General features: G+C 42.8%; 1 protein-coding gene across 1 annotated transcript in view; it reads left to right on the forward strand.

The window, feature by feature from the left end:
* Positions 1-2,912: 2,912 nt before the first annotated feature.
* The window catches only part of LOC139546729 (pleckstrin homology domain-containing family M member 3-like), a 51,130-nt gene continuing 41,856 nt past the window's right edge, over positions 2,913-12,186 (forward strand). Inside the window, exons 1-2 of the mRNA XM_071355450.1 lie at positions 2,913-3,013; positions 4,995-6,021. Coding sequence (XP_071211551.1) covers positions 5,511-6,021 — 511 coding nt within the window. The 5' untranslated portion in view covers positions 2,913-3,013; positions 4,995-5,510. The remainder of the gene's footprint in view (positions 3,014-4,994; positions 6,022-12,186) is intronic.

Below are 12,186 nucleotides of genomic sequence, written 5' to 3' on the forward strand. Positions count from 1 at the left end.
TCAGTATCAACAAAACTCTATCTTGTTAATTGTGTTCAGGTGAGTTGGCCGCACCCACTAACAGATCTTAATGAGTGCTTGTTTCCTTTGAAATCTGTTTGAATAGACTAAAATGAACAGCTTTGTATGTGTAAAAAAAGATGGCATGCTAGCTCCATCCTGGTGGCGGGGTGGACTTATTCCATTGACAGAGAACAGAAGATAATAGGTTCAAATCTCACTGATCATTTAAAAAAAAAGTGTTTTCATGATTAATGTTTAAGGAAATTAAGTTCCATGTGTCCTATCTGTGCTTGCAGTTCATAAAAGTTAACTCAAAAGAAGCTAGCAGTGTTACTGAAAGTCATATTGAAACATTCAGTGAAAGTTTTAAGGAAGTTATTCAAAAACCTCCAAATAACCTATAATGTCCGTTCTCAGAGCATTAATAAAACCTCCCAGGAAAACGTTCAAGGAACCAGAGTAAAACATTCTCAGAACCTCCCTGCAACCTAAAAATAATATTCCCAGAAAAGTCAGGAAACATATGGCTTTGTTCCCACAACAAATGTGAAACCAAAAACATATATGTTCCCACAACTTCCAAGGAACCAAATGTGCCAGCTGGGTACATCCAGCCAGGAAGCTGTCTCTTCAGGTTGGTCATATGTTGATACTGTTGGTTTAGTCAGTGCTTTGAATGAACACATTCAGGAGGTCTAGTTTTGTAGTCCTAAATGTTTACTGCTATACATTGGGCCCCCTTTCAATTAAGTCTTTGTCCATCCTCCCTCTCACATCCTATAGTCATGATATTCATAATTATAACATACTATGCCCTTTACAGGCCCCTATGGAACAGCATATATAATGGCAACATAATGGCATGATTATGATTGTTCTGTTTTACATAGATTGAAATGCACTAGATGTCTACTGGTATGTGACTTAGCCTTGCATAGCAAACAGACATCCTGGCAAAAAATGCCATTCCAACATGAAAAAAAAACAGATCATAATACACAGTCAAATTGCCCCTATTTCTCCTGAAATCACTTCCTTTTCACAGATTTATAAGATAAGAGCTGTGTTTTCCTTTGTGTTCTTCTGTCTGTACTCTAACTCTGTCTCTGTTCTGTGGTGAGGACACCTTGCTCCGGTAGGGAGGACATAAGAGGCCCCTGTGCTGCCGTTTCCATGGGGACCCAACAGCCACTCTACTCTTCAAAAGCGGTCGAGCAGAGCAGAGGTAGCGGGCCCTTTGTGTTGGAGAGGGAGAGAGCAGAACAACACTGGCCAGATGAAAGCACTGCCATCCTTAAACCCAATCATAATTTAGTCATCAGAACAGGAGGGTATAATCAAAATATAGGGGGGAGATGGATGGGAGAAACAGACAGAGAGAAAAGAGATATAGATAGATAGAGTGGAGTGCGTGGGTCAAGAAACGAGAGAGGGAAAGAGTGCTGTTAGATGGAAAGATGAGGGGATACAGACAGAAATGGTCTTGTTCTTGATGTTGATACTCAACCTTATTTGCAATGTCAATCTTGTATCCAGGCAGCGCACTTAGATTGAAAGTTTTGTTGTGTCTTGCTGGATACAGACACTGTGGGAGGAAAATAACATATAATATGTATTATTGTATTACACAAATAAAATCATTATGTGACAAATTTGCATTTATACTTTACTTGGTGAATGAACAATTTTTCCTTCAAGTCTCTGAAGGAAGCAACCAATACCATTCAATGTTAGTAATGCCCGTGCTACAATTGTGTTCAATGCCATGATGTCCTTGAGGTTATCACATTATATACTGCTCTATTTATGTGTATATTATTTCAATATAATCCCATTTCAAAGGGTATTTATCCATTATAGTATTGAGCTATAAAACAGAACTACAAGTCCTTCTCTGCCTCCTGCATCGCTCCCAAAAGCAGCTAGGCCTAATCCCTGACTGCCATAATTGACTCTCCTCTCAGAACAAAAAAAAGAGAGGAGAGTTTGCTGGGACAAATAGAATTGAGCAGGAATTCACATGCAGCTCTATGTAGGTCATGCACAATATGGCGTCTGCAAGTTTACACCTGGGGCTCATAGCACCATTATCCCACAACAATGCTTCGGAGAGGAACTTATTTGAGCCCATTAGCCCGGGCCAGTCCCCCTCATTAGAGAAGGCTTTTTAAATGAGCCTAGACAATAAGCACACAGAAAGGGTACAGTGGAGCGCTGAGGGACCGAGTGAGGGGAGGTCGGAGGTTTAGCCAGAGAGCCCACGATAATTACTGTGTTTCTCTCTCTGGCCTGAATGAGACTTGAATAATGTTTCTCTTTCTGTGGGGCAAGCACAATGGACGCTGGGTAGCTTCAAGGACCGTTAGCTCTGCCCTATTAGGAAAAAATATGCTCTGTTCTCTTTCCTCCACCCCTCCACTCAGATTCGTCATTAGAGAAATGTCTTTATGACCTCTGTAGGAGGACTTTCAGTTTGAAATGTCCCCCCCGCTGCTGTCACCTGCCTTAGTCATTCGATTGGTATTATACTGGTCTTGAAGCAACTGTAGGTTAATTTGTGTGAATTAAAAAATACAATAAATGGTAAAAATATATATATATAATAACAAAAGGGGTGATTGAGACAGAGGGATACAGGATGAGGCAGTAACTGAAAGGTTTAGCAACTCACCAAAAGGTTGTCCATTATTATTACACACTTAGGTTCTTTCGATTAATGTTGAGATTATAGTAACACCAGCATTATCATGTTAATATTACCATACTATTACATTATTACTTATACAATAATTCATTACTATGCATGATATTGAAGAATGTACAACTCTGTACAGTAATTCTTCTGACCTGATCTGGGGGAATGCATGGCAAACTCACACAAATTGTAAGACCATGCAATAACTCCCCCGGCAGAATTGAGACGGAACATTTAATGACGGAACTATCAGTTCCATCCGGTGAACGTTTTCGCTGACGGACCAGAAAATTACATATTTGTAAACAGATTCAGGTGAGTCACGATGTATATATTTGTTTTACGTACATGTGGGTATTTAGCTAGCTTTATGTTGTTTTTGAAATACAATATTAACAAATATTGATAAATATTTGCGCGTGTAGATGGTTTTACCCCTGCTATCAAAATGACATTGTTCAAGGATGGAGGCTAGCTAACGTTAGCTAGCTTGCTAAGTTAGCTAGTTACAGTAGAGGATGGACGTTCACACCTGCTAGCTAGCTGAGTCGTTTATCTGGATTGGTACCGTTAGGCAAACTCTACAAGCTAGCTAATTATTGTTTCAATGACGAATGTTGGAAGTGGTCTAATATTCTGTGCTAATTTGGGGCTTGCTAACTAGTTATGTCAGTGAACCACTCAACCAGGATGCAGCTGGTCAGGATGTCTAACCTTATGTAAAACTGTAATACTTGCGTTGATGACAACTAGTCGACTGAAGTTCTAAGAAAGACACCTGTCTTGACTGCGCTTTCCCCTTGTATTGATCAAGGAATTGCTACCTACACTAGAGACACTTTCTCTGTTAGCTAGTTAACGTTACCACCATTTCAAATTAATATATAAAATAAAGTGCATAGTCTCTCTAGCTATAGACTATATGTTCATGCTTACAGACACACTGATGCTAGCTACTGCCCTAAATCAAAATGTATTGGTCACATACACATGGTTAGCAGATGTTATTGCGAGTGTAGCGAAATGCTTATGCTTGATACCCTAAGGGGGGATGCAATGCCTGCTGTGTGCTGCTGTGTGAGAGGGATATAAAAAGTCAGTGAGGAGGCACTGTGTGCTTCTGTGTCACACAGGGTGGTCTGCTGGGAAGGTGAGGACACAGTCGTGACTCAGCTGCTGGTGGTGCTGCTAGCCTCAGACAGTCATGCACTTAACCCATCACATGCAACCAAGCCTTTTTGAGTCAAGGTCACTCATGTCAAATGTCATGATTTGTGTTTTCCTTTTTACCGTTTGCTCTTGGGGATGGTTGAATATGTTTTCCTGGTGTTGGGCGTACTCTTTAGTGCAGGATGATTGTCTGGATGTTAGTTTGCTATGAGCATACAGTACATAGCCATGTTGACATAGTGTTTCATTAGATGCAGTGAGGTCATTGCTGAAGAGAGATTGATGAGTCCGATAGCTGCTGAAGCTGGAGTCACAACCTGCCCCAGCCTCTGGCCAGGGTTGTTGTCACGGAGATAACATTCCTAAGCACAGCCTCATCTGGCCTGCCTGCTCTCTGATCCATCCACCTCCCCACCATCACCCCCTTCCTCCACATCACCCTTTCTAAGTGAAGTACTGACTGTATGCCGTCCAGCGATTGGCTAATGGTGATGTAATGCCCTCTAAATAATTCATTACTGGAAGAAAGTGAAAGACCCTGAGCCAGAAGGGGCAAGGGAGGGAGGCAGGGAAAATCGATGGGCCTGTCAGAGAGAGAGAGAGAGAGAGAGAGAAAGAGAGGTAGCGATGGATGAGGAGTCAGAGGTTGCATCGGGGAGGAAGAGAAAAATAACAACAAACCCTGACAGTGAGAGGCTAAACTGGCTGGGCAGATGAAAGGGAACCCCGCTCCAACCAGGTTGGTCCATGCCTGAGGCACAGGTTGGCTGTGTGTTAGACTATTCCATTTACTCCCTCAAACTGGGATGATCCGAACATTTGAGGGAGCGTCTGATGATGAGTCTGACTTTTGAGGAGACGTCCATTTGAGACCCTTTTTAGCTGATGATTGAGGGTAGGTTCAGATTGATTTACAATGAGTTAAGATTGTTGGTAGTGAGTGTTTTAACTATTTTTAGGCTGTCAGGATAATGTGCATGTTCTATTATAATGGGAAATGTGAAGCTTGCTAAGCCTCGTTCAGTGCTAAACCTAACTGATGTTGACCCTGTTCTGTGTTTCTTACTGTCCAATAATCAACCCTGACATGCTTCCTTTTTTTTGTTCCCTCTTTTCCATGACACAGTGAATCTTCATATTGACATCATCACCCAATGTGGAGGAGGAGCATTCTTCTTTGTTACACACATCCATATGTGGATTCATGTGAAAGCTCTCTCTCTCTCACACACAAACACACAGCACCACAGTTCTTCAAGTGTGTGTGTGTATCGGCCTGTGTAAGAAAAACAGTGCCACCCAAAACTGTGCCATGAGAATTTCTGGCAAAGGCCAGACCTACTCCTCTTACTGTGCCAATCTCTGCATTAACTCAATAGGATCGTCCGCCTCTAGCTAGTTGATTAACAGAGCTGTGTTAAAGAGGGATTGTTGTCCTGGAAGGAGCTTCCTGCCCTCGAGGAACACCATCCGCTCAGACTGCCTCCCTCTGGGGCTCAGACGGCAGATGCTCCGGCTGCAAGTTCCAGAGCCACCCTGCCCCATAGAGGACCACCCCACCCCATAGAGGACCATCCCGGCCCATAGAGGACCACCCCGCCTGCCCTAACAGCCTCTCGGAGGGACCCACCCCGGGAGCACCATGGAAGGGCTGGAGGTGGAGGACATTAGTCCTGCCCTGGAGGCCACTGAGGACTTCCTACACTGCCTGGATGGGGGTGGAGGCCAAAGCCACTGCCAGGGTGGGGATGGGTTCCGGCAGCCCAGGCAACACCACCCCAAGCTGCAGGAGATGTCTGCAGCCCTGGGGAAGCTGAGCTCTAGCGGGGTTTGGGGCCTGCTGGCCAGGGAGCAGGGGACTGAGGTGTCCCCCCGTAACGTGGCCTGGGCTGACCAGCCCTCTGCCTTCAGTGTGCTGGCTCTGAGGCAGGGGAAAAGGAGTCGTGCTCGTTCCACCAACGACCTGGCTGCCCACACCAAGGACACCAACAACACCACCTCTAACTCCTCCAACACCGCCTTTAAGAAAGGCCACAACCGCTCACGTTCTGATGTCAACTACAGGCCGTCCTACACAGACAACACTAATGGCCTGCCTGCTGTGGACAAGAACATGCTGAAGAACATTGCTCTCAACGACCAGAGAGAAGAAGGTAAGGCAGGAAGGAAGAGTATGTCCTTCTTTGGTTAGCTGATAAGGACACACAGCTTATGTATTATTGGTTAATAATAGGGCTGTGACGGTAATTGAATAACCGTGTGATGGTTATGGAGGAAGACAGTCATGAAAATAAAATAACTGTCAAAACCATTTAAAAATAGGCCTACATACATTTTTTTGAAAAACATTTTTAATAAATATATTTTCATATAGATAAACTTGACCTATTAGCGGTATTATTAGCTAACAATTATAAGCAATTGTTTTGCTAACTAAGTCTGTCTATTAAACTGTCAACATCTCCTCTTTCCAACGGTCATTTGATGATCCAGCAGCTAAACCGCTAACGTTAGATGCGCGGGGGTGTAGAAGCGCTAGCCTATAGGCTATGCCACTTGATGAGTGGACTTTCTTTTATACAATGCATGTTTATAGACTCTTATTCCTATAATACGCCAACCCCCCCCCCCCCCCCCCCACACAATTATGTCAGTGACCGTGTACATTGCCCTGGCCAATTACCGCAACCTCAAATTCCAAGACCTTCACAGCCCTAGTTGATACTCAAATCAATGCTAGTGTCTGAGCTTTAATTCTATTAAAAATGTGATAAATAGGCTTATGCTATAATGACATGTACTTTTCCTTGCTGTGTCAGAGACTGGGTTAAGGTTAGGACTAGTTTCCACTTTTGTCTAAATGAAGATAATTTCAGCGTCCTAGAGAAAACAAATAGGCCTAGGCTATGACACAGCTGTACTGCATGCAGCAGCCAGTATTGTATTCTTCTGGAACACAGCAATGGCCACTCAGGATCAAATAAATCAAATGTTATTTGTCACATGCTTCATAGACAACAGGTGTAGACTAACAGTGAAATGCTTACTTACGGGTCCATTTCCAACAATGCAGAGTTAAAGATATATAACAAAATAGAAACTGATGAGGAATAAATGCACAGTGAATAATTAGTAAAAATAACATGGCTATATGTAGGGAGTAGAAAATAACATGGCTAAATACAGAGAGCACCAGTCGGTTTAGGGGTATGAGGTAATTGAGGTAGCTACAGTATGTACTGTACATACAGTACCAGTCAAGTTTGGACACACCTACTCATTCCAAGGTTCTTCATTTTTACTATTTTCTACATTGTAGAATAATAGTGAAGACAAAGTGTGAAACAAATTTAAATATATTTGAGATTCTTCAAAGTAGCCACCCTTTTTTGCTCGATGACAGCTTTGCACACTCTTGGCAGTCTCTCTACCAGCTTCATGAGGAAGTCACCTGGAATTCATTTCAATTTTTATTTTTATTTAACCTTTATTTAACCAGGAAGGGCTCATTGAGATTTAAAATCTCTTTTTCAAGAGCGTCCTGGCCAAGATAGGCAGCACCAAGTCATTACAAAAATTACAGACAGACAACATGAAAAACTACAAGTAATCTAGTAAAAACCATTGAATTCACAAGAGTATAACAATATCAAAAACAGCAAATTAAAAACATTGACAGGTCAGGGAATCAGCCTCAAAATCCTTCATCAGTGATTTAAAAACACCAACCGGGACAAGTTCTTCCAGTTTAAAAGTATTTTGTAAGGTGTTCCAAGACGATGGCGCAGAGTACATAAAAGACCTTTTACCAAATTCAGTTCGGACATTTAACAGGTGTGCCTAGTTAAAAGTTAATTTGTGGAATTTCTTTCCTTCTTAATGCGTTTGAGCCAGTCAGTTGTGTTGTGACAAGGTAGGGGTGGTATACAGAGGATAGCCCTATTTGGTAAAAGAGAAATGACAGTCCATCATTACTTTAAGACATGAAGGTCAGTCAATCCTGAAAATTTCAAGAACTTTTAAAGTTTCTTCAAGTGCAGTCGCAAAAACCATCAAGCGCTATGATGGAACTGGCTCTCATGAGGACCGACACAGAGTAACCTCTGCCGCAGAGGATATGTTCATTAGTTACCAGACTCTAAAATAGTTACTTCAGAGTTCAAGTAACAGACACATCTCAACATCAACTGTTCAGAGGAGACTGTGTGAATAAGGCCTTCGTGTTCAAATTACTGCAAAGAAACCACTACTAAAGGACACCAGAGGGATGGAGACTTGCTTGGGCCAAGAAATGAGCAATGGACATTAGACCGGTGGAAAGCTGTCCTTTGGTCTGATGAGTCCAACCGCTGTGTCTTTGTGATGCAGAGTAGGTGATCTCCGCATCTGTGGTTCCCACCGTGAAGCATGGAGGAGGTGGGGGGATGGTGCTTTGCTGGTGACACGGTCTGTGATTTATTTAGAATTCAAGGCACACTTAACCAGCATGGCTACCACAGCATTCTGCAGCGATATGCCATTCCATCTGGTTTGGGCTTAGTGGGACTATATATTTTTTTTCAACAGGACAATGATGGAAGGGCTGTGCTGTGTAAGGGCTATTTGACCAAGAAGGAGAGTGATGGGGTGTTGCATCAGATGACCTGGCCTCCACAATCACCCGACCTCAACCCAATTGAGATGGTTTGGGATGAGTTTGACCGCAGAGTGAAGGATAAGCAGCCAACAAGAGCTTAGCATATGTGGGAACTCCTTCAAGACTGTTAGAAAGCATTCTAGGTGAAGCTGGTTGATAGAATGGCAAGAGTGTGCAAAGCTGTCATCAAGGCAAACGGTGGCTACTAGAAGAATCCCAAATATAAAATATTTAGATTTAACACTTTTGTTTACTACATGATTCCATATGTTATTTCATAGTTTTGATGTTTTCACTATTATACAATGTAAAAAAATAAAATTTAAAAAAGACCTGGAATGAGTAGGTGTGACCAAACGTTTGACTGGTACTGTATAGGTAGGGGTAAAGTGACTAGGCAACAGGATAGATAATGTGGTGAATAATTCGAACCTCCCTGATGCATGTTGTTTAGTCTGCTTGTTTTGTATTTGTTTAGGGAGAGACCATAATATGTAATTCTGTCACCAAATGTACTCAAATGAGGAGAAAGAGAGAGGCCCAATTATCCCTCATATTAGGAGGGATTAGCATACGACTGAAAAGACATTAGTTGGCTCTAGGCAGGGAAGAGGGATGGATAGTTAGGCTTCACAAGAGGATAGTAAAATCATGGGCTGCATTCAACAGCACTTAGCATCCGAACAGATACTGCTGTTTGCCAGTCATTATAGTTGGCAATGCTTTTATGTAGGCCTAATTGTATTCTCTCTTGTCCTGTACAACATATTTCCATGACATTTGATTATGTGTGTACTGTGTAGGTAGGCCCCTAGGTGCACTTTTACCCCCTTTTTCTCCCCAATTTCGTGGTATCCAATTATAATCTTGTCCCATCGCTGCAACTCCCGTACGTACTCGGGAGATGCGAAGGTCGAGAGCCGTGCGTCCTCCGAAACACAACCCAACCAAGCCGCACTGTTTCTTGACACAATGCCCGCTTAACCCGGAAGCCAGCCGCACCAATGTGTGGAGGAAACACCGTACACCTGGTGAGTGTCAGCGTGCATTACACCCGGCCCGCCACAGGAGTCGCTAGTACGCGATGGGACAAGAATATCCCTGCCGGCCTAACCCGGACGACGATAGGGCAATTGTGTGCCACCCCATGGGTCTCCCGGTCGCGGCCGGCTGCGACAGAGTCTGGACTCAAACCAGGATCTCTAGTGACACAGCTAGCACTGTGATGCAGTGCCTTAGACCACTGCACCACTCGGGAGGCCCAGGCTGTCTCTTCTTAGAACAAACCTAAGCAGAACTGTTTAATTGATAAGAGAAAACCATGAAATCCCCACCATCTTGAATAATGTGAATAAAATGGGGATCCACTGCAGTTGTTGTCACATTAGATGCAACAGGGAAAGGAGGCTTTGGTGCCACTGGCATGCAAGAATGCTTCCTCCCTTTCCCACTGCCAGCGGTAAACGTTCCCTCATAAAGACCCCAGCCCACGTACTCCTGCAGAGTCCCTGTGGGGTGATATTTACTGATTTCCTCAGCAGCAACACTCACACACTAATGCTGATGGATCTGTTGATTTCAGCATGGCCAGAAGCTAGCCAGTGAGAGAGTGGGCTTCACAGCGACCTTCAGCTGTCAGTGTTATAGTGCTGTAGGGATTTTACTTAATTTACCAATCTACTCGTTAAGGTTTTATATTTTTGTTTAAGACATTAGACCAGACATGTACTTCTGGGATTTTAATGTATAGCCTAGCTTTATTAGCTGTTAATTGGTCTTTCAATTGGTTAACCTCATCTCTATTGAATCTCTCAGTTCTGTTGGCTTTTCATCAACACGGAACAAAAATATAAATGCAACGTGTCGGTCCCATGTTTCATGAGCTGAAATAAAAAAAAATCCAGAAAATGTCCATATGCACAAAAAGCTTATTTCTCTAAAATGTTGTGCACCAATTTGTTTACTTCTCTGTTAGTGAGCATTTTTCCTTTGCAAAGATAATCCATCCACCTGACAAGTGTGGCATTTCAAGAAGCTGATTAAACAGCATGATCATTACACAGATGCACATTGTGCTTGGACAATAAAAGGCCACTCTAAAATGTGCAGTTTTGTCACACAACGCTACAGATGCCTCAAGTTTTGAGGGAGAGTGCAATTGGCATGCTGACTGCAGGAATGTCCACCAGAGCTGTTGACAGAGAATGGAACATTAATTTCTCTACCATAAGCCGACTCCAACATAATTTTTGAGAATTTGGCAGTACGTCCAACTGGCCTCAACCGCAGACGGTCGTAACCGACTTCAGAGGGCAAATGCTCACCTTCGATAGCCACTGGCACCAGTGGAGGCTGGTGACTTGAAAAATTGAGGAGGATGGGAGACCTACGGTACAGGCACGGGACGCACAGAGACGTCAAAGTGTGTTTCAAAAATCATCAAAGTAATTATTTTAACCTAAACCATTTAATATTGTACTATAAATGTCTTTATTATTGGGAATGGGAATGAGAGGGCTAATTAGTGTTGGGAAGGGATCACAGCAGTGATTGAATGAGGGTATGAGGCAGGAGTTGAGGTAACACAGAGGCTTAACTTCAGGGGTTGACTGGGAAGACAAACAATAACAAAACACACCACACAGTTAGACTAAAGAGTTAAAGCGTTTGTCCAAGCAAGTAAAATCAATGTGTAATTGTGTATGTGATTGACTATATACAGTAATGAGAGAGAATTGATAGGGTTACTCAGTGATTGGAGAGGAAACGTTCAATGTGCCAGTTGATGAGCGGGCACATGAGACGTGGCTTCAGTTCATGTCAGGACAGAGTTGACAATGGTAGTAGTGTGGAGTGGTCATCACCTCTTAATCAGGGAACAGGAGAGGACTTAGTTGGAAATACAAATAGCAGATACAGTTGAAGTCGGAAGTTTACATACACCTTAGCCAAATACATTTAAACTCAGTTTTTCACAATTCCTGACATTTAACCCTAGTAAAAATTCCCTGTCTTAGGTCAGTTAGGATCACCACTTTATTTTAAGAATGTGAAATGTCAGAATAATAGTAGAGAGAATGATTTATTTAAGCTTTTATTTCTTTCATCACATTCCCAGTGGGTCAGAAGTTTACATACACTCAATTAGTATTTGGTAGTACTGCCTTTAAATTGTTTAACTTGGGTAAAACGTTTCAGGTAGCCTTCCACAAGCTTCCCACAATAAGTTGGGTGAATTTTGGCCATTCCTCCTGACTAAGCTGGTGTAACTGAGTCAGGTTTGTAGGCCTCCTTGCTCGCACACATTTTCTATAGGATTGAGGTCAGGGCTTTGTGATGGCCACTCCAATACTTGACTTTGTTGTCCGTAAGCCATTTTGACACAACTTTGGAAGTATGCTTGGGGTCATTGTCCATTTGGAAGACCCATTTGCGACCAAGCTTTAACTTCCTGACTGATGTCTTGAGATGTTGCTTCAATATATCCACATAATTTTTCTTCCTCATGAAGCCATCTATTTTGTGAAGTGCACCAGTCACTCCTGCAGCAAAGCACCCCCACAACATGATGCTGCCACCCCCGTGCTTCACGGTTGGGATGGTGTTCTTTGGCTTGTAAGCATCCCCCTTTTTCCTCCAAACATAACGATGGTCATTATGGCCAAACAGTTCTATTTTTGTT

This window comes from Salvelinus alpinus, chromosome 20 (genome assembly GCF_045679555.1).
Source record: "Salvelinus alpinus chromosome 20, SLU_Salpinus.1, whole genome shotgun sequence".
NCBI lineage: Eukaryota > Metazoa > Chordata > Actinopteri > Salmoniformes > Salmonidae > Salvelinus > Salvelinus alpinus.